This window comes from Dendrobium catenatum, unplaced genomic scaffold (genome assembly GCF_001605985.2).
Source record: "Dendrobium catenatum unplaced genomic scaffold, ASM160598v2 fragScaff_scaffold_716, whole genome shotgun sequence".
Lineage (NCBI taxonomy): Eukaryota > Viridiplantae > Streptophyta > Magnoliopsida > Asparagales > Orchidaceae > Dendrobium > Dendrobium catenatum.
Genome location: NW_021319178.1, coordinates 9048468 through 9076359, shown reverse-complemented (window position 1 = coordinate 9076359; position 27892 = coordinate 9048468). Strand labels below are relative to the sequence as shown.

General features: G+C 36.4%; 3 protein-coding genes across 4 annotated transcripts; 2 read left to right on the top strand and 1 right to left on the bottom strand.

Annotated features, from left to right (window-relative positions):
- Nucleotides 1-1370: 1370 nt before the first annotated feature.
- On the top strand, nt 1371-5579 carry LOC110105294. The gene is made up of 2 exons (XM_020834734.2): nt 1371-1751; nt 2756-5579. Exon 2 carries the CDS (start codon nt 3282-3284, stop codon nt 5577-5579), a length of 2298 nt encoding a protein of 765 aa, XP_020690393.2. The 5' UTR covers nt 1371-1751; nt 2756-3281.
- A 2205-nt stretch (nt 5580-7784) lies between these two features.
- Nucleotides 7785-10653, top strand: LOC110105279 (zinc finger protein GAI-ASSOCIATED FACTOR 1). 2 transcript variants are annotated; one of them, XM_020834717.2, is made up of 4 exons: nt 7785-8219; nt 8308-8704; nt 8794-8972; nt 9576-10653. In XM_020834717.2, exons 1-4 carry the CDS (start codon nt 8075-8077, stop codon nt 10295-10297), a joined length of 1443 nt encoding a protein of 480 aa, XP_020690376.1. In that variant the 5' UTR covers nt 7785-8074; the 3' UTR covers nt 10298-10653. The 2 variants fall into 2 exon arrangements, with proteins under 2 accessions (XP_020690376.1, XP_020690375.1); XM_020834716.2 differs by having other exon boundaries at nt 7787-8219; nt 9558-10653.
- Nucleotides 10654-23166: 12513 nt separating this feature from the next.
- Nucleotides 23167-26418, bottom strand: LOC110105286 (vicilin-like seed storage protein At2g18540). Its single transcript, XM_028695955.1, has 6 exons — nt 26040-26418; nt 25316-25485; nt 24900-24989; nt 24698-24781; nt 24312-24611; nt 23167-24198 (listed from the first exon to the last, which is right to left on the bottom strand). Exons 1-6 carry the CDS (start codon nt 26416-26418, stop codon nt 23167-23169), a joined length of 2055 nt encoding a protein of 684 aa, XP_028551788.1.
- Nucleotides 26419-27892: the final 1474 nt, after the last annotated feature.

Sequence of the window (27892 nt, the reverse complement as noted above, 5' to 3'; positions counted from 1 at the left end):
TTTCAGTCATCCAACTTGAATTCTACTAATAATATCCATATCTATTTCACCTTAGTTTTGAACAATAGACCCGACATATCTAAAACATGCACTCTTTTTAATTATTTAATCCTCTTATAAAACATGCGCTATTATTACTAAGGTTGCACTCAATGTATTTGATTTTAGATCTACTCAAACAAAATCCGTTATAATCCAAGGTTGAACTCCATAAGTCAAGTTTTTCATCAACTCCTTCTCTAGTCTTATAAACAAGAAGAATAGCATCAACAAAAAGCATACGCCAAGCACTACTAATGTCATCGGGACGATAGGATTCGACATCGGGATGGCAGGATTCAGTGTCGAGATGGGTGGCTTCAGCGTCAAGGCTAGATGATTCGGCGTGGATGATATCCGACGAGAAATGAAGATGAAGGTTGCGGTTGAGAAGTAGTCAAATATGGTCGGCTAGGGCAACAAAGGCGAGATTGATAATACGGTGGATTTGCAGGGGGGATGTCTTAGTTGTCAGTTTTTAAACCGCTGTTACAAAATATTATAAAGCATTAATTTTTTTATAGTGAATTTAGTAGCAGTTTTAACCACTGCCTTTACCTATCTTTAGCAGTGGTTTTCAAACCGCTGCTATAAATTGCTGCAAAAAACATTAACTTATTACTAGTGGATGTACATCCTCTTGTAAATATCTAGTGAACATCTCCATGACTAAACAAAAAAAATATGGGCTTAAAGATGATTATTGATGTAATCCAACTGAAATAGAAAAATATTTGGTTAAACCACCTTATGTTTGAACACTACTAACTATTGTATATATATCCTTAATGACTTAAATATAAGCTTTGTTAACTGTTTTTTTCTAGAACTCTCTAGAGTACTTCTCTTAAAACTTTATCATATGTTTTATCTAAATAAATCATATGTAATTCCTTCTTATTCTTTCTATACTTCTCCATCAAACCTCTAAGCAATATGTTTTATCTAAATAAATTATATCTACCAACAATATGCTCAATACATTCTTTCATTTCAGTCATCCAACTTGAATTCTACTAATAATATTCATATCTATTTCACCATAGTTTTGAACAATAGACCCGACATATCTAAAACATGCATTCTTTTTAATTACTTAATCCTCTTATAAAATATTCACTATTATTACTAAAGTTGTACTCAATGTATTCGATTTTAGATCTACTCAAACAAAATCCGTTATACTCTAAGGTTGAACTCCATAAGTCAAGTTTTTCATCAACTCCTTCTCTAGCTTATAAACAAGAAGAATATCATAAAAAAAAGCATACACCAAGCACTACTAATGTCATCGGGACGACAGGATTCGATATCGGGATGGCTGTAATATCAGTTTTTGCTCCAGGTTCGTCCGGGACGAAGTTGGATCGTCCGGGACGATCGGTACAGGTTGTGCAGAAAATCAGTTTTGGCTGTATGGTTCGTCTGGACGAAATCAGGATCGTCTAGACGAAAATTCTCCCGTGAACCCTTCGCCAGGGACGATATGTCATTTTTCGTCTGGACGAAATTCCTCTCTTCATGGATCGTCCGGTACGAAGCTCGATCGTCCAGGACGATCAGTTTGGATATATATAGAAATGAGATATTTTGAAGAGAGAGAAAAAGCTGAGGAGAGAGAAAAACGAAGGAAAAAGTGGAAAAGCGGATTTTCGGACGACGCGGAGCCGTTTTCGTCCGAAGTGGCTGTTGAGGAAATTGCTGTGCTCGAGGTAAGGCACATTCCGCCTTTCTCAATTTTCAGAACCGTCGTGTTTGGCGGTATATTCTGTCCGGATTTCATTTTCGTTAATGATTTTTGTCCGTATCTGTTGATTGGCTCAGTTTTTACCGCGTAACTTTTTGTATATCGTTGCCGTGCCGGGTGTGCACGTTTTGACTATATTTTGAAGATTTTCGTCCGGGTATTTTTGATTCGACTGTGTTTTTAGTCGACCAGATTTTTCTGTGAAATTGGAATTTATCTGTGCAGTAGAATAAATGTTCTGAAATGTTGATATCTGTATTCTGTGCGAATTCGGTAAATTTTCTTTGCAGGAATTTTTGTGTAAATTCCGTATACTGCCGTTGTGCTGCCCGATTTTTGGGAAATTTTCGAATTGTCCGTATTTCTTCTGAATTGAAATGCTATGTGTATAAGCTATAAAAAGGGAGTTATAAGGGGCCTGAATCCTATGAGATTCAGTTAGTGAAACGGGAAATCTGAAATGAGCTCAAATCTGAAATTCTGAAATCAGTTCTGTTCCGGATCCGATGAATTCTGTTTTGGTGCTATAAGCACATCTGTTTTGGTGCCGTGAGCACAAAGGGAGACATAAGGGGCCTGGATCCTATGAGATTCAGTCAGTGTCTGGGAAGGGAGGCATAAGGGGCCGGAATCCATAGAGATTCCGTCAGTGTCAGGGCATTTAGCTATATGTATCTGTACTATTTTCTGTATCTGTTCTGTTCTGTACGAAATTGTGATTATGATATGATATGATCCGTACGATTCTGATTTCTGATTCTGACTCTGTTGATTTGTTCTGTTCTGATACGATCTGTACGACTCTGATGTGATTTGATATCTGTCCGTAAGTTTTGATTTCCGATTCTGTTCCGATTTCTGATCTGATTTCTGTCCGATGAATTTGGTTTTGTTTTCTGAGAATTTAGATTGGTGGTTTGTTGCTTTGCTGAGCTGTTGAGCTCACCCTTGCTTTCTGGTGGTTTTCAGGTTCTGGGAAGGGCAAGGAAGTTCAGGACTAGGTTTCAGAGTCTGATCAGATTAGGTACTTTTGTACTTTTGATTTTTGTACAGTCATGGCTTTTCTGTTCTGTCTTTCTTTCTGTTGAAAGCCATGTACTGTTCTGTAGATGATTATTTTGAGGAAATGAAAAGATAGATGTTTTGTTCCGCTGCATTTGATGTTTTTAGTAGCTCTGTTGTTCTGTGTGCTTCTGTTGAGTTAAGAATTTGAAAGATCAGTTCAGTAACCTAATCCAAAGCCAGATCCTGGTTAAGAAAGGTCTCTCGTCGCGATCCGGCTCGGGCGGGATCCGTCCCCGTCGGGTCGGGTCGTGACAAAGCTTTTTTTTGTGGTATCAGAGCACTGGTTTTGGAAACAGGTTGAATTGTAAAACAGAGCTCTAGGAAGTGATCAGTGAGTCTGTCTAGGAGGTAGTTTTGGGTCGTTTGGCTTTTTATTGTGTTATTTTGTGTTGTTTTGTGATAGTTTTCCGGATTTTCTGGATTTTTCTGTATGGATCAGCCAGACCCAGACATGACAGACGGTCAGAGTGACGATCAGGCAGCACCAGTGGGGAGTACAGCCCCAGTGGTCGGTGCTGATACGCTTTCACAGTTTGCTTCACTTGTTGCTCAGATGATGAGCGAGACTCAGAGCAGAACTTCGACTGTTAGATCTGAGGACATTGATCGACACCTGCAGTTATTTTTGAGGTTGAAGCCTCCGAGGTTTGAGGGCGCTGTTGAGCCCAGAGCAGCCGAGGAGTGGCTGAGGAGATTGGAGAAGACTTTTGACGGGATGCAGTGTCCTGCAGACAGGAAAGTTCCGTTAGCTGTTTTTCTGTTGGACGGTGAGGCTGAGCACTGGTGGGATGGCCAGCAAGCAGCCAGATTTCAGGGCAGATTGAACTCTTTGATTACTTGGGAGGAGTTCACCGAAGTATTTCGGGACTGGTTTGTTCCCCCTTCTGCACGACAGCAGATGCAGGAGAGTTTTCTGAGACTTGTTCAGGGGAGCAAGACGGTGATGCAGTACGAGGCTGAGTTTACTGCATTAGCCAGGTACGCTCCGCAGCTGGTTAGCACGTCTGCTGAGAGGTGCTACAGATTTCTGAGAGGCTTACGAGACACTTTGAGGCAGCCTCTGATACCGTTCCGGATTACTGATTTCTCTGAGCTTGTGGAGCGAGCTCGTCTGATTGAGAATGACATGACGGCTACTCAGCAGCGGTGGACTGCGAGTAGGAAGAGGTTTGGAGGAGAGACATCTGGCAGTGGTTCCTCTGGGAAGAGGAGATTTGTTCCTGGATCTGGATCTGGAGATTCCAGGAAGAGCGGAGGATCGTCTGGTACTGCTACCAGTACGACTAGTTCTGGATCTGTCAGTACGGCACCTGTGTGCCAGAGTTGTGGACGGCGACACCATGGCCAGTGCTACAGGATAGCTGGTCTTTGTTTCAGATGTGGTCAGCCGGGACATAGGATTGCAGAATGTCCGCAGATGGGATTTGATCAGCGTTCTGAGCAGCGATCTGAGGGCTTTGTCAGACCTGTTGGTTCAGCAGCAGGAAGACCGAGGACTGTTCCTCCTCGCCCTGAGGGATTTGCTGGTAGAGGTGGTGGTTCTAGTTCTGCACCGCGGAGACCACCTACGATTCAGAGGGAGCAGAGTAGTTCTGTTGCTTCAGTTCCTGCTCCAGTTCAGCCACGAGTTTACAGTCTGAGTCAGCAGGAGGCTCGTGATGCTCCGGATGTTGTGACAGGTACGGTTTACATTTCTGATCAGCCCTGTCGTGTTTTGTTTGACTCTGGAGCGAGTCATTCTTTTCTGTCCGAGCATTGTTTTGAGATTTTACATTTGGATTCGATGGTTTTACCGATTTCTTTGTCTGTGATTTTACCGGCGGGGAATCCATTGATTGCTCGACAGTTTTGTTTGTGTGAGATCGAGATTTCTGGCAAGAAGTGGAAATCGAGTTTGATTCGATTGCCGATTTCTTCGTATGATGTGATTCTGGGCATGGATTGGCTGAGTCAGTATGAGGCTCAGATAGACTGTCTGAAGAAGCAAGTGAGTTTGCTTGTGGCTGGAGAGAGAGTTGTATTTCAGGGATTACGAGGTGTTCTCTCCAGTCTGGTTTCTGTGTTGGAGGTGAGCAGGATGTGGAAGAAAGGATGTCCGGTATTTTTAGCTTCGGTGCGGGATCTGAACCTGGAGGTTGGTTCTGTTTCTGAGATCCCTGTGGTACGGGAATTTGCTGATGTTTTTCCTGAGGAGTTGGTTGGTTTACCTCCGGATAGAGATGTGGAGTTCTCTATCGATGTTTTTCCGGGTACAGCTCCTATATCGAAAGCTCCGTACAGGATGGCACCGAAAGAACTTTCTGAGCTGAACTTTCAGCTTCAGGAGTTGGTTGACAGAGGTTTTGTACGTCCTAGTGTTTCGCCCTGGGGAGCACCTGTTCTGTTTGTGAAAAAGAAGGACGGTACACTCCGTATGTGTATTGATTACAGAGATTTGAACAAGGTCACGATCAAGAACAAGTATCCTTTGCCTCGGATAGACGACTTGTTTGATCAGCTTTCCGGATCTTCGGTATTTTCGAAGATTGATTTGAGATCCGGATATTATCAGGTGAAGGTGAAGGAAGCTGATGTGGTGAAGACAGCTTTCAGTACTCGGTACGGGCACTATGAGTTTTTGGTTATGCCTTTTGGGGTAACCAATGCGCCTGCGATTTTCATGCGTGATGGCATGCAGGCGCGTGTGGGCAGGCGAGCGGGTAGCCTCGGGTGCGCGGTAGAGTGCTAGCAGGCACGAGGAGCTTCGCGGGCAGGGTCGGGCAGCTCCGTGGGCAGCCGGGCAGGGGTCGAGCAGGCTGGGCAGGTACTCAAGCAGCCGGACAGACGTTTTAAACGGGTTTTCGGGTTGACCCGACAACCGATCGGATCAACCCGAACCCGACCCCTTTTTCAAACGGGTCGAATCCGGGAACCCGAACCCGACCCGGTTTGGAAACGGGTCGGGTCAAATCTGAAATTTCCGGGTCGGATTTGGATCGAATTTTCATGCCTTGTCAAATATTGACACCGCTAGTTTTAAGAATCAGCCCAGCTGGTCAGTTCGGCCCAAGTTTCAGTTATTCCTTTAGGGGTTGGTTCAGGCCGGATTCAAGCCCAGCCAATCATCTTAGAGGTTCCGGGTCAAACCTGAAATTTTCGGATCGGGTTTGGATCGAATTTTCATGCCTTGTCAAATATTGACACCGCTAGTTTTAAGAACCAGCCCAGCCGGCCGGTTCGGCCCAAGTTTCAATTATTCCTTTAGGGGTTGGTTCAGGCCGGATTCAAGCCCAGCCAATCATCTTAGAGGTTCAAATACTTAACAACTCGCTAAACATCAACGTCCTGCTAGTTAAATGAGCATTAATGTTGCTTAAAAACTCTTTTAACCTTTAATTTAATGATAATTAAAAGTTAATTAAGCTCATTAGTATCTATGCAGCGCTTAATTCATTCCACATAGGGAACGTCGGACGATATTGGATTGCTTGACCATTCACAGGCTACCGCACATGTTTAATTATAAGTAGTTGGATGTCTCCCGGCATAATTTCCACGCGGGTACACGTGGCGATAGGAGAAGCTGCTATAACATTGTACTATGTTTGGGGGAGCGTAGCAAGTTATCCAGACATTTAAGTTTGTGTTAATTAACTAAAACAATATTTATCAAGCTCATGCCAAAATATCTTAAACGAAATATTATAATAAAACAAACTAAAATAATAGAAATAAATAAAAATTTTATAGGAGGTTTTAAGTGCAAATATAATAAATTTTAAAATTAATTTTCTTTTATATGAAAATTTTTATAATTTAAAATTTTGATAAAAAAATAAGTAATTTCAAATTTTATAAATATTTATCTAGTTTACTTTTTTTAATAATTAAGAGCAACATATTTTGACTTTATCCCAATTGTTCTTAAATCTAATAATTATATCATGATTTCAATGAAATGATAATAATATAATTAATTTGTATCATTAAAATATTATATAATCTTATTGTGCATCCAAATATTCAAATTTTTTCAATCAAATTCAAATTAAGGTTTCATTTGGGACAATTTTTTATTGATTTTTAAGTTTTTTAGAAAAAAAATAGTTTGAAAATTTTATGTACTAAAATGTTATTAAGCAGGAAGAAATCGTCCTAAACAAAACCTAAATCAAGATAGGTTAAGCCAAATTAAAATATAATATAATTTGATTGATTTCAATGGCTCATCGGCTATTAATGCACTCCAAGCTATTAAATTTTTAGGAGCTCGATAAACAACTTAATCAAATCAGATCTCCCATTAGTCCAAATAATTATTTTATTTTTTCTTATTTAATGTATTATCAACTATAAAGTTAATTCCATAAAAGTTAATTTCTAATTCAAATTTATAAATAAGGGGCCCACATATGAGCTCATTTATGTCGTTTTAAAATTCAAATATATTTTAAATAAATCTTTTAATTTTTTTCTAAGATTATTTTTTCTCTCTATTTTTTAAATTTGTATTTAATATTCTTTTGAATAATTATGAATTCAACACTTATATTAAGCTTTTAGTTATATTATTATATTTATAATAAAGCTGGAAAATTTTCAGCTCTATCGATATTATTTTTTAATATGCTAGTTTTTTATTTTTAAAAATTTTTAGAAATAAAAAAATGTAAGAAAATTCGAGAAAAAGACGGAGATCGGTCGAGTCACGCCATGCGCTACACGACAATAGCAGGAAGGTCGACACTTAAGCCTGGGGAGTCCGGGGCAGATGCCGCGCGCTGCTCGATCTATCGTCACGAGACACGTGTACGGTCAGATTTCTTGTGATTGCCAACCTTGACCGTCTAGCTAACCATACTTCTGCACCACGGTTAACACACCGCATTGCTTCTTCGCTTCATCCTCTAGTTTTTTTAGTCCTATTTAGAATTTACTTCCTCTCTCTCTCTCTCTAATGTTCAAAGCTCTCTCTTTCGCACCGCCAGTGGCCAGTTTCAGGCGGCCGCAAGTTGAATAAGAAGGTGAGTCGTAGTCGGAGTTCGGATTTGAGCCTTGGCCGGAGCAGAGAAGCTGAGCTTGATTGCCGGAGATGCGCGGGGCTTGAGTTTCTTCAATAAAAACGGGATCGTTCTGCTTGAGGAGAGCGTTCTTCTGGCATGAGAATTAGGAGTTTAGAGGCCATTATCTGAGTTGCGATTCCATTTTGAAAATTTTCATGCTCTTTTTACTTTTTAGCTGCTCATGCCGGTAGAATTTGAGGGTTCCTCTGTTATGACTATGTCGAACTCTGCCTCCGGTGAGACTAGTGTCTCGTCCGGCCATCTTGCGGCAGCAGCTTCCCTTCTGCCACCGCCGAAGAAAAAGAGGAATCTTCCCGGAATGCCAGGTAAGCATGAACCGAGACACTCAAGAGGATACTCGTTCCTCTTCTTTTGAGCTGGAAAGATCGTCTTTTTAAATTTCTCCTGTATTAGATCCGGATGCGGAAGTTATTGCGTTATCTCCAAAGACTTTAATGGCGACGAACAGATTCGTGTGCGAGATCTGCAATAAAGGGTTTCAGAGGGACCAGAATCTACAACTTCACCGTCGAGGGCATAACTTGCCATGGAAGCTCCGGCAGCGAACAGGGAAAGAGGTGAAGAAGAGGGTCTATGTATGCCCAGAACCCAGTTGCGTACACCACGACCCTTCTCGAGCTCTCGGTGATCTCACCGGTATTAAAAAGCATTTTTGCCGCAAACACGGCGAGAAGAAGTGGAAGTGCGACAAGTGCTTGAAGAAGTACGCCGTTCAGTCCGACTGGAAAGCGCACGCCAAGACTTGCGGAACAAGGGAGTATCGCTGCGACTGTGGAACTCTATTCTCACGGTAGAAAAATGTCAAAGCACAATACTCCGCTGGATTCTTTCATTTAGTTAAGTTTCCATTCACTGATTTGGTTTGCGATTTGTTTGCAGGAGGGATAGCTTCATAACACACCGCGCTTTCTGCGACGCACTTGCGGAAGAAAGCGCAAGGACGCAGACGAACGCCGTGGCGGTAGCGGCGGAGAAAGAGTCAAAGCTGGCGGTGACGGCGCCTGCAAACTTGCAAGAGAAGCAGATGGCGCCGCCTCCGCCGCCGTCGGATCAGAAAGGTTTTGTTCTTTTTCTTTTTTGGGCAGATTAAAAGCTCGCTTTTTCTTCTTTTTTGGACTAGTCTGAATCTGGGATCTTGATGCCCATTTTTTATTTGGAGGGAAGTGAAAACAGCAATGGTCTGGGGAGAGGGTTTTTCCGTAGTGTTTTGTCTGCTCTGGTGAATAAAAAACAGGGAATGGTGGTCTTTGCTAATTCCTTTTTAGTTAATTTTCTTCGTAGAAGATAAGAGGCGGGTGATTAGGGTTTTAGACTTTTGAAAAGGGATAGTGGGATTTCTGCCTCGATCTGCTTTTTCTGTAGTGGAGATGTTTCAAAAAGCCGCTCTGATTGAAACTTTACATATTCCACTTTCATTTTTTGAATGGAGCTTTCGCTATACCTGAACTCTAAAAAGAGAGCGAGTTGGTGAAGATTAATAAAAGAGATTCATCATGCATGAATCAAATTGAATCGAAAGTTATTACAAAGCATCATTGCATACTATTATCCAATCCCCTTTCTCTGTATAACCTTTAAAATTTGTGTTTTTATTGAAAAAGATTTTTGCTTTATTCTCGCATCTGTCTTCTGTTCTTATTCAGAGCCGGAAAACGCCGCAGGAATTCTCCAATACCTTCCCCAGCCGCCGCTGGCGCCAGTATCCATGTCCATGAATTGCAGCAACAGCAGCTGCACTACCACAAGCTGCGGAAGCAGCAGCCTCTTTGCATCCACGGTCGCAACGCAAAGAACATCTTTCTCGGATCTCATCGGTTCTATGAGCCGGCCGGAAGTGGAACCCCCTTCCCTCTGCCTCTCCTCTAATGGCCCTTCATCTCTGTTCCCTCCAGCACCAGATCGCCGTCAATTCCCTGCGCTACAGCCCTCAGCTCATATGTCGGCCACTGCGCTACTGCAGAAAGCTGCTCAGATGGGTGCCGCGGCATCAGGTTCCTCCTTCCTCCGTGGCTTTGGCCTTGCCGCTTCGACTTCTCCTTTAGCCGCTGGTGGTGGTGGGGAGGCCCAGTGGCCTGAACCGGCATCGATGTCAGCTGGGCTTGGGCTGGGTCTCCCTTACGATAGTGGCTGCGCCGCCGCCGGGCTGCCGGATATGATGATGGGTTCAGCCGCCCTTTTTGGTTCGAAACCAGCTGCGACGCTGGACTTCCTGGGACTTGGTCCGTCCGGTGGCGCGAACGCCGGCGGTCTATCGGCGTTTATCAACTCTATCGGCGGGGGAGGACTCGAAGCCTATAGCAGTGGTCGAAGCTCGTCACCAGTTAAGACCTGGGATGGCGGCGGCGGCGGCGATGTGAAGGCCAATGGCAGGGCAATTCTATAATCATCGCATTCACTGATTTTCTTTGGAAGAAGTGTTCAAGTTGAGATCTTTTTTGCCGTGTAACGCTCAGTGTGAATCTGGTGGAAGTGGGAGTTCAGAGCTAAAGATTTGGGGAATCGGTGATGCGATTTTTTAAAAACAAATCTGAGTTAGCTTCTTTTAAGCTAAGCATCGAGATGAAGAAACTGGACAAAAGAGGCATTTCTTCTACTTCGGAGAGCTCATCCTAAAAGTTTCTTCTTTGTTTGCTCTGTAAGTAATAAATAGAGCTGGAAAATAGAAACAGGACTGTAATTTTGTAGCTGTGGCTCTTATCCTTAAAATGCAGATTATATTTTTGGTTTTTTTTTTTTAAATGATTACTGGTGTGGGCGAAGTGCATGTGAGTCGTCGTATTAGGCGACGATGGAGTATTGGAGTTTGTCATTGGGAATGGAGCTTTGGTGGGATTAGGGAGTGGGATCGGGTAGTGTGGCGGCGGATCACCGTTTGCAGTACCGCGGGCGCGAATCTTGAGGGATTAGACGACAGGCTCTGGATTATGTTGCACTGAAAAGCTGAGGCAGTTCATAGCCCTTCGATCTGCTTTAAAGCTTGTGCCAGCGAATTCACTGGATTTTTACTTTTTTTTTTTGTTTTTGAGAATCAGATTTAATAAATTTTAGATATTAATATTGCTTATGGTCGAAATATTGCTCTAAAAGCTTGAAGCTATGCGCATGTTTTTTAAAGAATATTTTATCAGTTCTATTATTTTAAAAAATATATTTGATAGATTTTTCATTGATTCAAATATTTTAAATAATTGGTTCTTTTTTCCAAATTCTTGTTAAAAAAACCTTTGATAATTTGGACTTTAACCCAAATTTCATCATCTTATGCTTCTTAAAATCATACTAAGGCTTCGTTTGGGATGGTTTTTTTTCTTGTTTCTTAGAGTGATTTTTTAGTTTAAAAATTAAAAATTTTGTATTAAAAAATTATTTTTAAAAAGCAGTAAAAAAGTCGTCCCAAACAAAGTCTAAGGGCATCTCCAATCGAAAACTTCATTTTTCACGGCAATGTAAAGCAAAACTTCAAAATGGCACGGTGATGCTCCAATCGAACGCCATTTTAGGTTTTTTTTTGAGAAGGTAATGATCGCTCTCCCTTTCGCGCGTTTTTTCGGTTGAGAGCAAAAAATGGCGTGAGTGAACAGTGCGACGCCAATATTGGTGTCGCACTGTTCATCTGCGATTAAATGGCGAAAATTTTCGCTTTCGGTTGGAGCGACGGAACGACTCCATACACTCGTTTAGCGTTCGGTTGGAGATGCCCTAAGTGGGTGTATAAAATTGATTCATTTGGATGTAGTGGTTCATTTGAATTTTTTGGCTTATATGGCTGTTAGCTATCTTATATCATGCTTAAGTTTAAAAGCACATAACCTGCCCCTAAAGATGAATTTAGGGGTGTAAATAAGCCAAACCATGCTCTAGTCACCACTGCATTGAGCTTGATTAACAAATAGAGCTTGAGCTCGAGTTTAGGTTTAATTCTATGAGTTCTAGGAAGCCAATACATGACGAAAGAGAGAAAATGATTATAATTGAAGTAATTATTATAATAAAATTAAAAAAAGAATGAACAATTAGAAGATAAGTAATAAAGAATCACTTGATAGGAAATATGAAATATAATTTAAAAATATTTAAACTAGTATTATAGTTGAACTTCTAAAGTTTCATATATTTTAAGTGTATTTTACAATAGTCTTATTTTTAAATGATTTGGCCCGTGAGTTAATTATTCGAGTTGATGTTAATTCAAGCTTGACTCATTAGCTAATCGAACATGGTTGATTAGCCCTTTATCGAATTGAGTTTGAGCCGACTCTAAAGTAGGCTTAACTCACTTACAGTCCTAGATGAATTCGTATGGTTGATTCAATTACTTTGCTTGACGTGTGATGATATGAACAAATTTTAGTTTGTTAGAGAATGATAACCGATGAAGAAAACTCTCACGTAGTAATTAAAAACTTTGGGATTCACATTGCATCATACTATTAATAAAAATCAAATGACAACAACAACAACACATGAAGCCCTTATACCATTACGTGGGGTCGGATACATAAATCCTTTTTTTTTTTTTTATTGTGTCCTATTAAGAGTCATATTCTCATTTAAATCTAATAATAAATATAATTTCTAATATTTGCTAACTATATCTTTTTAGGTAAACCTTTACCTACCTTAACATAAGTCAAATTTAATATATCTTATACTTTCGTAACCGGGTCATCAGAAGGCTGTCGTTTTTATGTGACCAAACCATCTAAGGCGACTCTCTCTAATATTATCTTCCACTGCTGCTACTCCAACAATTTCATGCATATGCTCATTTCGTATCATGTCTCTAAGAGTAAAGCGGTCACTCATCTATCTGAGCATCCTCATGTCTGCAGCACTTAACTTAATATTATTCTTATCTTTTGATGGCCAATATTCTTCATGACCATAAAGCTTTGCAAGTCTCACCACCATCTTATAGAATTTCCCCTTAAGTTTGAGGGGGATTTTTTTATCATACAACAAGCCCGATGCATTCCTCCACTTCAACCTTCCAACTTGAATTCTACTAATAATATACTCATCTATTTCACAAACTCTGTGAACAATAAACCCAATATATCTAAAATGCATACTCTTATTAATGACTTGATCGCCCAAAGTCACAATCCTCTCACTAGATCTATTACTGCTAAAATTATACTTCATATATTCGATTTTAGATCTACTCAAATGAAAACCTTTACACTCTGAGACTGACCTTCATAATTCAAGTTTACCTTCAACCCGCTCTCTAGTTTTATCAATAAGCTCGATTAATATCTTGAATGCCATGATTTTCATATGTAATGGTTGTTATGAAGAGTAATCTTTGGATAATGTGTTTCTATATTGATAATGACAAAAAAAAAATTCTATTAAATTGTTTAATGTTACTATTTCTAATGCATATAGTTACAGTTTAAAGCTTGGCATTTTAGTTTATATGTGTGACATTAGGGCTCTTATTACTATTTTATTTGGTTCTATAGATTAGCGTATTTGATTAACAATTTGACACTCATGCAAATGAGTTTTTTTATGAACATTTATTTAATCTAGTAAGTTTGGACAAAATTTTAGAAGCTTGATTTATATTTATACTGTTAATTTATTTATGTTAGTACATGCTGATTTACTATTTTATAAGTAGGTTGTTAAGTGTTCAATAAAATAATCAATTAATGATTGCTTTAATTGCTTATTTAATTAATGTTGTATTTTATAATCAAATGATAATATTTTTATATCCTATTTTATTATATATATTATTAATTATTGAGTATAAAAATGATAATAATATATACCAATTATACTTATATAATAATAATAATAATAATAAATAATATTATTATTTAACAAATATTTGAATCTTTTCAAATGACATAAATAATATTTAATGAATTATTTCAACCCTATTAAATTTATGTATTGAAATGTGTAGTAATATGATAATAAGTAAGATCGATTCAATAAAATTTTTATTGTGATTTAGTTTAATAAGAAAACAAGCAATTAATATGGAACAAAATTTTAAAAATTCTGACTTATGGTCAATCTCTTCACAAATTCAATAAGAAAATAAATAAATGAATTTAAATAAAATAATTTTTGGCTACTTATTTACAAACCTATTCATATTAGTTTATGTATATAGTGGATCAACAAAAAATAGCGACAAAATGACGATCGGAACAACAAAAATAGAGCAAATGAAAGACAAGTTGGAAATTACCTATGACCGAGAACCAGAATGGCAACCGGACTTTATCGGTGATGACAGATTTGGCGACGGGAATGGATTTATACCTCAGCGCCGGTGGATTTGGCCGTGGATGAGGATTCGGAGGCTACGACGTCAGACATTTCAACGAGCGACTACAAGGAACTAAGATGAGCCGGAGGAATCGTATACGCGCGAGGCGCTCGCAGGTCGAATGGCTCGGCTAGGGAACGGGGGAGAAATAAAGAGCAAATTCTATCAGCGGCTAAAACTGTCGTAAAAAAGCTAATATAAAAGCGGTAAAAATGGGCGTCATAACTCATATATAGCATCGGTTATAACCGCTGTGAAAACAGAGATTTAGCACCGGTTTATAAACCGCTGCTAAAAAAGACTGCGAAATCTTCATGTTTTTGGTAGTGGGAATAATATCATTTTTATGTTTTACACATAATTTAAGAATGTCTTCATATTTTACAGGAGTATCATTGCTATGTTTAAATTATATTTGAATAATGTGTTCATATTTATGGGGAGGGAGAGGTGCTATTAGTTGGTTGGCAAACGTTGGTGTCTTTTATTTGTGTTTCTTAGATTCCTTCAATCTTTTTAGTTTTGTAAGGTATGATGCATTCAGAATTAAATGCAAGGGATTTTCTTACTTTTGAAATACCAATTTTTTGTGTTGTAGTATTATTCATGATTATAGAGATTTTGGCATGCAAAGATTATATAAATATTATGCATACATAAAAATAAGTAGTGCACCACATACACATCTATGAGTTGAATTGCTTACATGAAAAACTATGAGGTCCAGTCCAATTAAAATGATTATATTAAAATAAATTATTGATTATAATTATTCATTGTTTAGGTGATCGAAGGACGACATAGTATTACATTGTGAAGACTCTAGTTGTAGGAGTTGTCTCTTGCAGTGATAATTGATGGTGTTATGAACAACACTCTTAGTGGTGGTTGATGATGTTGCTAACAATAATCTCCTCGGCTAATAGTAAGTGTCAGTCAATTTTTAGAAGTTTAGAGTCAGGTATCAATGATTGTGGAATCTTAGTTGATATAGGTGATGGACGTGATTGATGGTGTTGCGAACAATAATCTCATCGATCAATAGTAGATGATAGTCAATTTCTAAAAGTTTAGTACAGTAAGGTGTCAGAATATGTAGAATCTTAGTTGATAGCGGAGATGGACGTGGTTGATGGTATTACAGTAAGGTTTCAGTGGGCATAGAACCTTACTTGATAGTAACGATGGACGTTTGACATTAATGTGGTCAATGATATACATTAGACTACAGATGATGACGATATTTAGATATTTACTAAAAGAAGATGGATGATGTAATTGTTCTCTTGCTAGGAAGGAAGATTAGGATGACATGCCCTCATTTTGGATCACTCCCATATTGTACAATTTGATGCGTATGTGGCTTGACATCCTAATGTAAAATTTAAAGATTTAAGTTGCAATATAATGTTTTGACTATAACAAAATATAGAAATGAAACTCGCAACAAATATGAGTAACATTTCACAAGTCCTTTCATAAGAAAATATGAACTTTGTTCTTATCAGTTAATTGAAGAGGGAAAAGAGGAAAGATGAGCCTCCAAGTTTGGTTGCTCCCTAGCTGAGAGAAAAGATACAACTTGTAAAGAGAGAGATGTAAAGAAGAAGAAGCATGAGAGAGAGAGAGAGAGAGAGAGAGAGAGAGAGAGAGAGAGAGAGAGAGGTTTGTAAGTAATTCAGCTTGAAATCATAGGTCCATTATAAAAAAAATAGGGGAGCTGACCTCACTATTTAGAAGAAACAACTATAAACTCTATCATCTTCTATATCTCGATCTTCGCTAAAGCTATTATTTCAAGAATTAATTTTCGGCAAACATGCAAAAATCCTTTCTAGAGGCCGGCAAACAAGGAGCTACATGCACCCAAAGTATTAGTTTGTGTAGCATTTACGTGGAGAGTGATGTGTATAATATCAACAATCTTCTCAAAAGACTATAGAGGTCGATCAAGGTTCCTAATGCCCAAAATTACTATTTACAAGGATGTTGCAAAGCTCTTACCTTCTTAAAGTTCCCTTAATCCCTCTTCCCACTCATTCAGATCAAGATTTTTAGCCTCACTAATAATTTTCCTAACAAACTTTTTTTAAATTTTTTCTTTATTTTTTTTTTACATTTGATTAATGATTATTATAAGTTACGATTAATACATCTAAGAAAAAAATTGAAACTATATAATTTTTAATTAACCCTTCTATTTAAAAAGTTATTGTTAATTATGCCCAATAAATTTAACATTAATTATGAATTAAAAATTGATTGCACGATTTTTTTTTTGAGTGTGGGGACAGTTTATGAGATTCAAGGGAAAGCAACGGTTCCGTCAGCTTGGCTCGTGGCAACCTTGGTGTTGATCTCGTTAGGATGGCTGCTTCGCGTTTTGGTCCACCAATTGGATGGTCCGAGCTTGTCTTATGGGAAGCTGATAGTCTCGGCCTTCTACTGAGCCCTCGGGGTTGTTTTTTTCCGCTTGTTTTTGCATTTGCTTTTTGGATATTGTAATCGCTCTTTTTATGGAATAAAAAGTTTCCTTTTTGTTAAAAAAAAAAAAGGAAAGCAACGGAGAGGAATAAGCTTCTGTCTACCAACGTGCCGCATAGCTCGAACCCGACATATTTCATTTTCTTCAAACTTCACAAATGAATGTTGATGTATTTAAGTAAAAAAAGTCTAAACAAATTTTAATTTCATAAAATAAAAAAATCATGTTCCGCCGAATTTTTTAATTAAAAAATTAAAAATATAAGTACAAAATTAGGTATGCCTAATTTTTCTTAATCTTCCATTAATTATCCTGTCTATGGTATTCTTCTATGCATGGAGACTTTCATGGTCACCGTCTTTTGGATTGCATGATTAATTAATAATTATGAATAACCTCAAGAATTATAATAGGCTGATAATAAATGAGTTAAATTTTAGTGAATCCATGTAAATTTGTAAATAAAAATTTTGATTTCGACTTGATTGGAACTCAGTTAAAACTCTACATTATTTGCGAGTACAGTTGAGAGTTTAGTTTTAAGATTGGATCGGTCAGAAATTGAATCAGCTTATTTGCTCGAATCGAGTTGACTCACATTTTCAGCTTGTATCTTGATTGGATCTAGCTGGCTAGCTCAAAATGGGCTTCACTTATAAATATTATCGACGACGACAACAACATCAAACATTTATCCCATTTCATTTTCTTTTTTGTCAAACCTTCCTCCTAAGTAAGGGCCTGTTTTGTTATCGATTGCAAACAGTGGATTAATTCAAATTAGTCTATGCCCCGTGGTTTTTCTCCTTTTCAGAGGCTTCCAAGTAAAAATTATAGTGTCCCTTATAAACGTTATAACCATATAGTTTTATCTGTTTGTATGTTGAATCTTCGTACAAAACTAAAACGCTAAACTATATCACTCTCTACCACTCCAAATATTTCTATACGCAACGAACTTGAATTGAGAAAAGTGACCTGAGATAAATGTTGAGAAGAAGTACTTCAACAAAAGCTTTTTTTTTGGGACATTTAGGCCATTTAAGGCAAACTCACACACACAACGCATACACATAGACTCGAACTCTGAACCTCTTAATTGGAAGCCTAAGCTCTCAACTAATAGGCCAAGAGAGTTGTGTACTTCAACAAAAAGCTAACCCCTATCACCAATAAAGAAAGAATAATTCTAGCATTATTTTTTAAAAACAAACAAAAAAATATTATAATCCTTTCATTTCTCCTTTGACCTTCTCTTATACTGTTACCTCTTATTGCTGATGCATTCGAGTACTCTAAAAGCTTTTAATACTTAGCTCCAAAATTACCAAGACAAAGAGATATTAGTAATGAGCAAGAAGACAGCAGGTTCGGACAACCAACAGTTCATTTATAGAAAAGCTATATTGCATTTCAGCTTTCTGAATTTTCTGTAGACTTTTTTCTTCAATAGAGAAGAATTTTTTTTTTTGGGAAAAAGATGAATAATTTAAATAAGAAATTGCACAGGCCCTGAAAACGATGATAGAGATAGAGATAGAGATAGAGAGAGATTTGAGGAGTTTCTTTCAAGATTTGACAAGTTGAATTTAATGCTTCTTCTTCACTGAGCTCGAGGCACTGAATGCCATGGGATGCATAGTTGGTGAGATTTATAGGCTTTCTATGAAGAAATTATTGTAATCCGAATACTTTTGGAGGCGAATTTTGGCATGCCATATCACCGGGGCCCAGTACATCCGGTGACGTGGGGCATCCGGATTTGCATCCGAATACATTCGGATTCCACACACAATAATTTTTCTTTTTTATGAGAGTTTTGTTAGCATTTGAATCAAATTTTTTTTTAAAAAAAAAAACTGATAGTTATTATTATTGTTATGTTAATAAATTATATTATAATGATAATAAAATTCATCTTCATCATAAACTTCTATAATATCAGTTGTCGTTAATATATTTTTTGTTCTATGACTTAAATAAGATATCAAAACAGGTTAACAGGCTGAAGATAAGTACAACTAAAAATTGATTCTATTTTAATTTCTTCAACTCAAGTCCACCCGTTTAATAAGCAGGTCAAAAAGATGGAGCCATGCACCATTTATTGACAATATGGATGACTCGATCTTCGTACAACGCTAAGACGTTAAACTATATATTTCTCTACCGCCGCGAATATTCCAGGACGCAACATGGATGACTCGAACTTTGCCTAATCAGCCATTTTGATTTTAAAGAAACTATACCGTGTTAATTATAAAATTTAGGTTGGTTGGTAAAAAATATGAATATCATACCAACATGAAGAAGAATTTAAGAAAAAAAATAAGCTGTTAAATTTCATGTTAAAATCGAGTTTGTGGGTCAATTGAAATTAAATGGGTCAAAATTTTATATACAAATATGACTCGTTTATTAAACGGGCAAATTCAAAACTGAATTTTTATTTTCAGACCCAAATCAGGTTATCGAGTGATTCGAATAAATTCATTTGTTAACGCTCCTACTTAAAAGATACTGTACTTAATTTATTTCTCTAGTTTATTGTTGATAAATGCTATGTTATTTGATTTTTATAAAAGCACTAATATTAATAGAGATTAAGAAAGAAAAAGATACAAATCTATATTAAAATATTTTTTGTCGAGAATCTCATAGCAGCATATATATATTTATAATATTTTTTATTTAAATGATAAAACCAATTGACATTAATGGCAAGTATTTAAAATTCATAAAATTATCAGTATCTATTATTTGGAATATAATAATATTTATTTTTAAAAGAGCTATATTAGTGTGCATTAATAGCCTCAAGCCATGAGCTCAGGCTGTCCTGGGTGGTTCTATTTGATTTTAATGAGTCAAATCTTCTTTGTTGAATCAAGCTTTATGAAATTCGCTTTAAAAATGATGCAACGTACTCGATGACACTAATCTCCATAACCTTTGAAGACTCTCGCAGAGGCTATATTCTTCTGTTCACACTTAAAATTAAAAATTACCCATATAACATAAAAATGTTTTTAAAGATATTTTTGTTATTCATAATTTAAATAAATAAGCATAATGTGTAGCTATAGTTAAAAAAAAAAATTTGTGAATATTGATGCAATTTTTAAGTCATGATGTGTATCAGTATGGTTGCAATTTTTTAAGGGAAAAAATTCTATATGTTATTAAAAGTAATCTTTTTTTTAATTTTTGTACTGAAAAATTGTAAAAAATTGTTTCAAATAAAGCCTAAGTTTACACACAATCTCCTACTTAGTCTTTATAGCAAGTCCTTAAAAAAAGTCAAAGCTTCATCATTACTCATACTTTCTCAAAAAAAAAAAAAAAAAACTCAATTAGCCTAAAAATTAATTTTTTTTTTGCCTAATTTCTTCTTTAGCCAAATAAATGATAAAATTTCACTTTTCTATCATTTCCTCTCTTCTAATCCCTTCAAATCAAACATAATGAAAGTGTTTTGTCATTGAAATTAAAGATCAAATTTGCAATTATATAAGCCCTATATATATTCTCTGACATTTTGTATTTTTGTAATTTTTTTCTCCTAAATGATTATATGATTAATATAATAAAAAATATGAATATTGAAGAATGTGAGCTACTTAATTTATGATGCTCAATAATGACTATGAAGCTCTTAGATCGATGCCTTTCATGAGGATTTTATAGGCTGAGGAGGATGGTCAAAAGTCTACTCATTCAACTCTTTAGTTTAGCCACTAGCTTTAATGATGCATGGTATTATTTAATTGTTTGATCACAATTGGAATCTTTTTTAAGTGGAGGATTTACATTAGGGTTATTTATATAAATTTTAATGATTTAATTTTACAAATAATTGGAATGATACTCTCTCCTATTTTAAGACATAAATCATGATATTTAAATCTGGCCTATGTGGTATTAGTATTTATTACATGATATTGATATTAGTATTAAAGTTTTAATTAAATTGTTTATTATGATTTAATAACAATAGATTAAGATAACTATGCACTATATTAGAGTGGGATATCTTGCAATTAAAATGAATTATTACTTTATTTATAAATATCAAAACTAGACTTTTTTTTCAAAAAAGATTTATTGGGAGTTTCATATAAATTTTCTTATCATATGTCTTGTGATTTTGTCACATGTTTTATTAAAAAAAAATGTTGGTTTGAGTTATAATGTTAGTTAAGGAGAAAATATAAAAGAAAGTTTAGATTTTGGAATTGAAAATGAATGATGTCATATTAAGGTGGGATGACAACATGATTTTAAGTTGAAATAAGAAGACACTATGGTACTAAACTTAGAGCTAAAAAATGTGTCACTAAGTGGAGATCATCATTAGTCCTATACTACTATTTGAGATGATAAAACAAGCTAATATTTTTTAAACAATGTCATTTAATTGGTGCTTTTAAATTTACTTTTATTGAGATGGGAATTAAAATGGAGAAAATTATAAGGTGGTTAGTGGCTCATTAGTTTATTTATAGCATTATAATATCTAAATTATTATATCTAGTAACTTTTTTGTTTATATTAATTTAATAATTTGTTATAGAAATTAATATATCCTCATTATTGATGATATTATTTTTATTGAATTTATGTTTATTGTTCTATCCTCAATAGATTGAGCTTTGCTTGCATTAACATAACAATTTGGTAAGAATATAGCTCTTCCACAATCTCATCACATTTTTTAATATGGAATTAGAGCCTTTGTGAGATCTCGTTTCTTTATATAGGCTTTGGTGACCTGCTGGGCTATTTAAGCTCATTATATGTGGTTAACAATTTCAGGTCCGAGCAAGGCAACTGGAATGGAGTTCGATCAGAATGTCAGACGAATCCTTTCACTATTGATATCTGGGGCATTACAGCCTTGATCCAACTCTTTGCTCCTCCCTTAAGATTCTCTATCACTGTTTCATTGTACGAATGCCACCCCTGTCCTCTATACATCATAAGCATCTAAACTAATTATATGTGACTTCCCTTTCATGACCCAATGACTACATAATGATTCCTTTAAACTATTGTCCCAATCAAACAATCAACAACTCTCCTCACTGAAAACTACTCTGAAGAAGTTGAACTCCTTGGTCCTCACAACCTCTAACAACTTACTCGTACTCGAGCCAATTTCACCTGCTAACCACTTCATAAATCTCCCCATTGCCTCAGATCAAGTTGTTGACCATCTCCCATCAACTGCATCTCCTTCCATCGAGTTAACTAGCCATTGATCCTATCATAGCCTTGAACCATCTAGCTCCTATCAAATTCCTTCCCAAATATTTTCAATGTTTTTGAAAAGATAATGTTTCTTTACACTTCACCTCACTTAATTCCTCCATAAAGGGAACCCGAATTATATTCCAACTCTTTTCCATATCTAAGAAAAATTTGAGCTTAGCCTCTTCATTTGATTTATATAACATTATCCCTCAAACTGCCTATACTTTTTCAAATCCTCTTTAATAAATAGCCCTCATATTTTACCTATTAACCAATTCACTATCATTATTCCAACACTCAGTATCAATACTTTTAATTTCTCAACACACTTTTGACCCACTTCTATCAAAACTCTATATTGATACTTTTGCGCAATGAATTTGATTTCCTTATATATCATTGATCTTGATGTCTGCTCTTTATGTATAATTCATATATACTTCTATCATTTTTTGACGGAGTGACGATACTCTTGTAAAATAAAACTTTGACAGCTACTTCTCTAACTACTAATATTTTCAAGCTCTTTTCAAACTCAAGTTCACGTATTATATACTACCATATAGGGAATTGAGTGTTACATTATCTAAATTATATATATTATGTCAAACTTATAATGTGAATATTTACTATTTATGTAATATATATTTTTATCATTAAGGTAGCTATCATTTATCAAAAATTATTTATTATTCTCTCTTGTTGTTGTATAATATAGTAATTGAGTTAATATGTTTCTCTTTCACAATCTTACCTCCCAGAAAAATTTAAAAAATAAAAAATAATTAAATTCATCATAATGTAATTATAAATAATTATTAATTTCAAACTCCATATATAAATCTTTCAAAATTTCCATAAACATGATTATATATTTAAGTTTCTCTCATTTTATTCACAAATAAATAAGATTATCATTTTTAAAATCATATTTTATATCCAAACAACCAATATGGTTGCATGAAACCTTAGTTGGTCTCTTTGGCTAAACTAGTCTCAAAATTATTAGCTAAAATATTTCATGTAAATATCTAAATTTGATGAAAATATCTACAACACAACAAACCATATTTCACAAAAAAAAAAAAGATCAGAAAGCTCAAACAAAGAAGACTATGTTTGAAGACTCCATTCTCCGCACAACCACACACACTAATATAACTTCTACATGAACTTTATTTTTATTTTTTATATTACTAGATCAAGGAGCATTTCAAATCCTTCACATTTCCCTTCCTTTGATTTTTTCTCTTTCCTCTCCCTTTTCAATCTCCCCTTCACCTTTTCTCATTCCATCCTCCTCTTCTTCCTCTTTTTTTTGGGCCTCATCTTTTTCTTCATTACTCTTCCTTATCACATCTCCTTTATGTTTCCCCTTCCTTTTCTCTCCTTTGCCCACTTCCTCTTCTTCCTTCATTCTTTCCCTTTCTCTTTGTACTTCCTCTTCTCTCTTTCTTATTCTCATTTCCTCTTCTTTCTCTCTTGTCTCCCTTGCTCTTTGCTCATCCTCCTTCCATTTTCTTTGTGCTTCCTCCTCTTTTTCTCTCATTTGTGCTTCCTCTTCTTCCTCCCTCCTTTGGGTTTCCTCCTCTTCCTTTCTCCTTTGTGCTTCTTCTTCTTCCACACTTCTTTGCTCAGCCTCCTTCGCCTTCCTTTCTTCCTCTCTCTTCTTTTCTTCCTTCTCTTCTTTCCTTCGGGCATCTTCCTCTCTCTTCCTTTCCTCCTCTCTTTTTCTTACTTCTTGCTCGTGTCTTCTTGCTTCCTCTTCCTCCTCTCTTCTTTTAGCCTCCTCTTCCTCTTTTTTCCTTCTCCTCTCTTCGTCCTCTTCCTCTAATTTCTTCTTCACTTCCTCAGCACATCCTTCACATCCTAACAACACTTCGTCTTTTTGTTTAGCCAAGAGATGTTCAAATGTCTTACTCGTCACATTAAAAGAAGCTGCCATGACTTCCCTATCCATAGCTTGAATCACTGACCATTTCCCTGTTAGAAACTGAGGATGGTTCTTCTTCCCATTGTTACTAAATCCCACAAAAACAAAGGAGGAATTGTTGAACGACATTTGAGTCATCGGATAGAATTTTGGAATGATGAACACATCACCTTCCTTCACATAGAACTTCTTTGTTGTGAATTTTTCGATTCCAAAACCTGATGGATTTGAAGGGCATATAACTTGTACTATTCCATGACCTTCAATAACAATGGCTATCTCTGTGGCCTTTGGGTTCCAATGTGGCCCTATCATAGATCCCTGCATCAATGGAGAACTAATACAATGTAAGAAAATATAATATAGCAAAATGTATATGTCTTCTATGATCTTCTTGCAATTTCTCTTCAATTTCTCTTAAAATTAAAGCTTACCTTTGTCAAATTCACCATAAAAACTCCCATGGAAGAACCTTCTAATGATTTTACATCCTTTTGAGTCAAGGTAATGCTTCGGCCGTGCCTGTTCTCCACATCTGGCTTTCTCTTGAAAACATTGAAGGCCTTCTTATCAACGTTGCCATTCAGAACATCGTCTGTTCTCATTCCCAAAACAGCTTCAAAAACTCCTTTCCAATCGCTATTATGGCTTTCACTTTCATTCTTTACCTCAAAAGGAATGATAAGAGGTGGCTTCTCAGTTCTCTTAATCTTTTCAATAACTTCAACTGATGCCTGAGAAAAAGCCAGAAGAATAGATTAATTTGCAAGTATTTCAGTAAATTTGAGCTTAAATTCTATTAGAAATATTGTTGTCTTACTCCAAAGCTCATCTGGAGAACTTCCATATCAAAACCTCGAACCAAATCAGCAATATTGGAGTAAGCTCCTCCTATAAAAGACTCCTGCATTGAATAGTATATCTATGAACTCAACAATTTTTCAACAGTCCTTAGCATTTCGAAGGTTGATCCACATATTGCTCATGCACAAGATATATATATACAAGAAAATTTGTATTACGGCTGATTTTCTGGCTGAAAATTTTTCATTTTTCCAGCAGATTTCTTGAGGATTTTTTTTCGAAGATAAAATGCGAGTTGGCAAACATTTCTGTCGAAAAAAAAAAAAGAAAAAATTTCAGGCAAAAAAAATCCGCCAAAAAGCTGACGGAAAAAAATCCTCCGAAAAGCTCGTCGGAAAATCTGTTGGCAAATTAGTCGGAAATATTTCAGAATAATCTATCGGAAAATTCTCTGTCGATAATGAGAGATTTTCTTGTAGTGATATATATATCACTATAACAGTCACATAAACAACTTATTACACAAATCTAATTCTACAATTATCTGAAAGAATACATTTTGCATATATATTTATGAACAGATCTGCAAATAAAATACTATTATTAGATGCGAAATGATAAATTATAAACTTACAGTAGGGTTCTCGGTGCTGAAAATTGCATGGATCCTAAGCTTTTCTCTGTTTGAATCCCCACTGCTTTGGATGTAGAAAACAGTTCCTTCTTCCAGTCTGTAGATGTCTCCAGGCTCAACCTGGAGAACTTCAACCTTATTCTTGTCAATCCAGCTAATAGTTCCTCTGCCTGTAAAATTTATATATTTAATAGTGGAAGAAAAAAGGCATAAATTACATAGCTCCAATTAAGTGCTTATATTATATTAAAATTTTTTAATGAATTTTATACAATTATTTATCAAATTGTTCATCAAAATACTTCTCACTTACTACAAATTAAGGATCATCATTTTATATTCCTACCAAATATTTCCTCTGTGCAGGTCACAAACCTCTCCATTAATTTGCTACCAAGTTAATTAGAACTCATAAGGCTATTAGCTCCAATTAAATACTAATGGTTAGGATTTAATTCAATTAAAATAAATAATTACTTAAAAGATGCATGCAGAAGCGCCCTGAAAAAAAACATCAAACACCATAAAAAGCTACCTAGAAGCTATCAACACTACAAAAAAATTATCAATTGCCGACAGTATTACCAGCAGACAAAGAACATCCGGAATTACCGACGGTTAAACCGGCCATGCGACAGCCGAGTTTAACCAGCCGAGTTTAACCGGCGGTTTTTAATAATAAACCGTCAGAAATGCCGGCGGTAAAATCAGCCTTATCTCGTACCTGTGTGCACATAGAACACCATATCTGCATGTAGCAGAACGGGAAGAAGCAGCGAGCGAGTGTCGAGCGTAAAGAACTCCATATGGTATGATCCGAAATCCTTCTGTCCATTGCTAACATCGAGAGCTGTGATTTCTCCTGCCTCTGTGTACACCACACTCCTCCGGTTCTCCTTCGTAGCTAAAAGGCCCTGGCTCTGGCCGGCAGCTCCTGTGGCTAAGAAGTGCAAGGTTCCCAGTATAAATGTCACAAAAACAAGGGACCTGATCCAAAATTTTCGCTTCATCTTCATCCTCTCCTGCATCGAAATCTCTGAGGAGATGAGAGCAAAGATTGAAGGAGTATATAAGCTACGAGGAAAGTTGGTGGCAGGTTGCATGCGTGCCACGTGGCGCTGGCTGCATGCATTGTTGGGGAAGGAGCAACAAGTGTAGGGTAGGGCGGGGGATTTTGGCGTGGCTCTGCAAGCAAGCCGGTTAAGTTATGCTTTGATACTCGTGCTTTTTGTTTGATGGATGACTGAATTTGCTCCATATGAGGAGGGCAAATCTCGTAGAGGCCTCGAGTGACGCTTTCAAAAGAGTTTAGAGACATGTGGATCATTAACTTCTGTCAAAATTTAAAAGAAGAAGAAGAAGCAAATATTAGTAGTTGCATTCACACATCTCATGTGATTAAATATGAATTAGGCCCATCATTGTTTAGCTTGATTGGTGGACGAGTATGATTAACCCACGCTCGAATACTCTCGAGCAGCTGTGCATCTTAAGTGGGGTGCAATCAAGTGTGGGTCAGGAGATTTATGTGTGGGTGCATCTTCTAGTTCTGTCGAGAATTAGTCATGTTGCCGGCCAAACGCCATAAATGATGATTTCAAAAAGTAATTTAGAAATGAGTTCCAAATGATATAAATTTACTATGATTCATTATTTAGAGGAACTAATCTGCACGACTTAGAGTGCATCATCCCAACAAAAAGTTTATTCGACGGTATTTAGTTTTCTCGAAGTTCATATACCATTACGTAGTTCACACTACAGAAAATTTACTAAATACCGGCAGAACTTCCGGCTGTCATTTGACCACCGGTTAAACCTATTAAAGTGTTTTGAGGGTGAGCAGAACACATGTATGTACTCCGTACGCCACTAGCGCCTAGAAAATGATCGAAATGCCTGCATCAATGCATCACCTCTTTTTCATCTTTATGTTATGCTTTCTATCTATATAATAGTGTACTATTTTACACAACAGTGAATAGAGAAGATACACATTTTACTCTCTAGTTTTTAGCTTTTCTTTCACCATTGTCTTCCCTGTTTTTGAGTACAGGAAAGTTCTCATGGTATCAGAGCATCATTAAGCCTCACGGCTTTCGTTTTCTTTGTAGTATATATATATATCTGTATGGATTCTGGAAGTTCTTCTACATCAACTAGTGTCACGGAAGCTTCGCAGGTGCTTGGCATGGTTACTATTCCACCCTAACTAAAATTCTTAATGTCTACCATTAAGAATGTTATCACTATTCAACTGACACCAGAAAATCATCTTACCTGACGGTCACAAGTGCTGAAAGTTTTTCGAGCCAATGGGTTAATTAGAAGCTGGTTATATTGATGGCACAGTTAAACGACCTCCTCGTCAAACTACCAATGCCGTTGGTGTATTTACTCAGAATCCCTTGTTTTCCACCTGAATGTTAATAGATCAAAACCTTGCAGCTGCCTTGTTTTCCATAATTTCTGCACCATTGCTCCCTTATGTTTTGAATTTAGATTCCTATGCAGAGATTTGGGAGATGATTGGTAAACATCTTCAGTCTACCAACCGTTCTCGAATCATTCAAATTA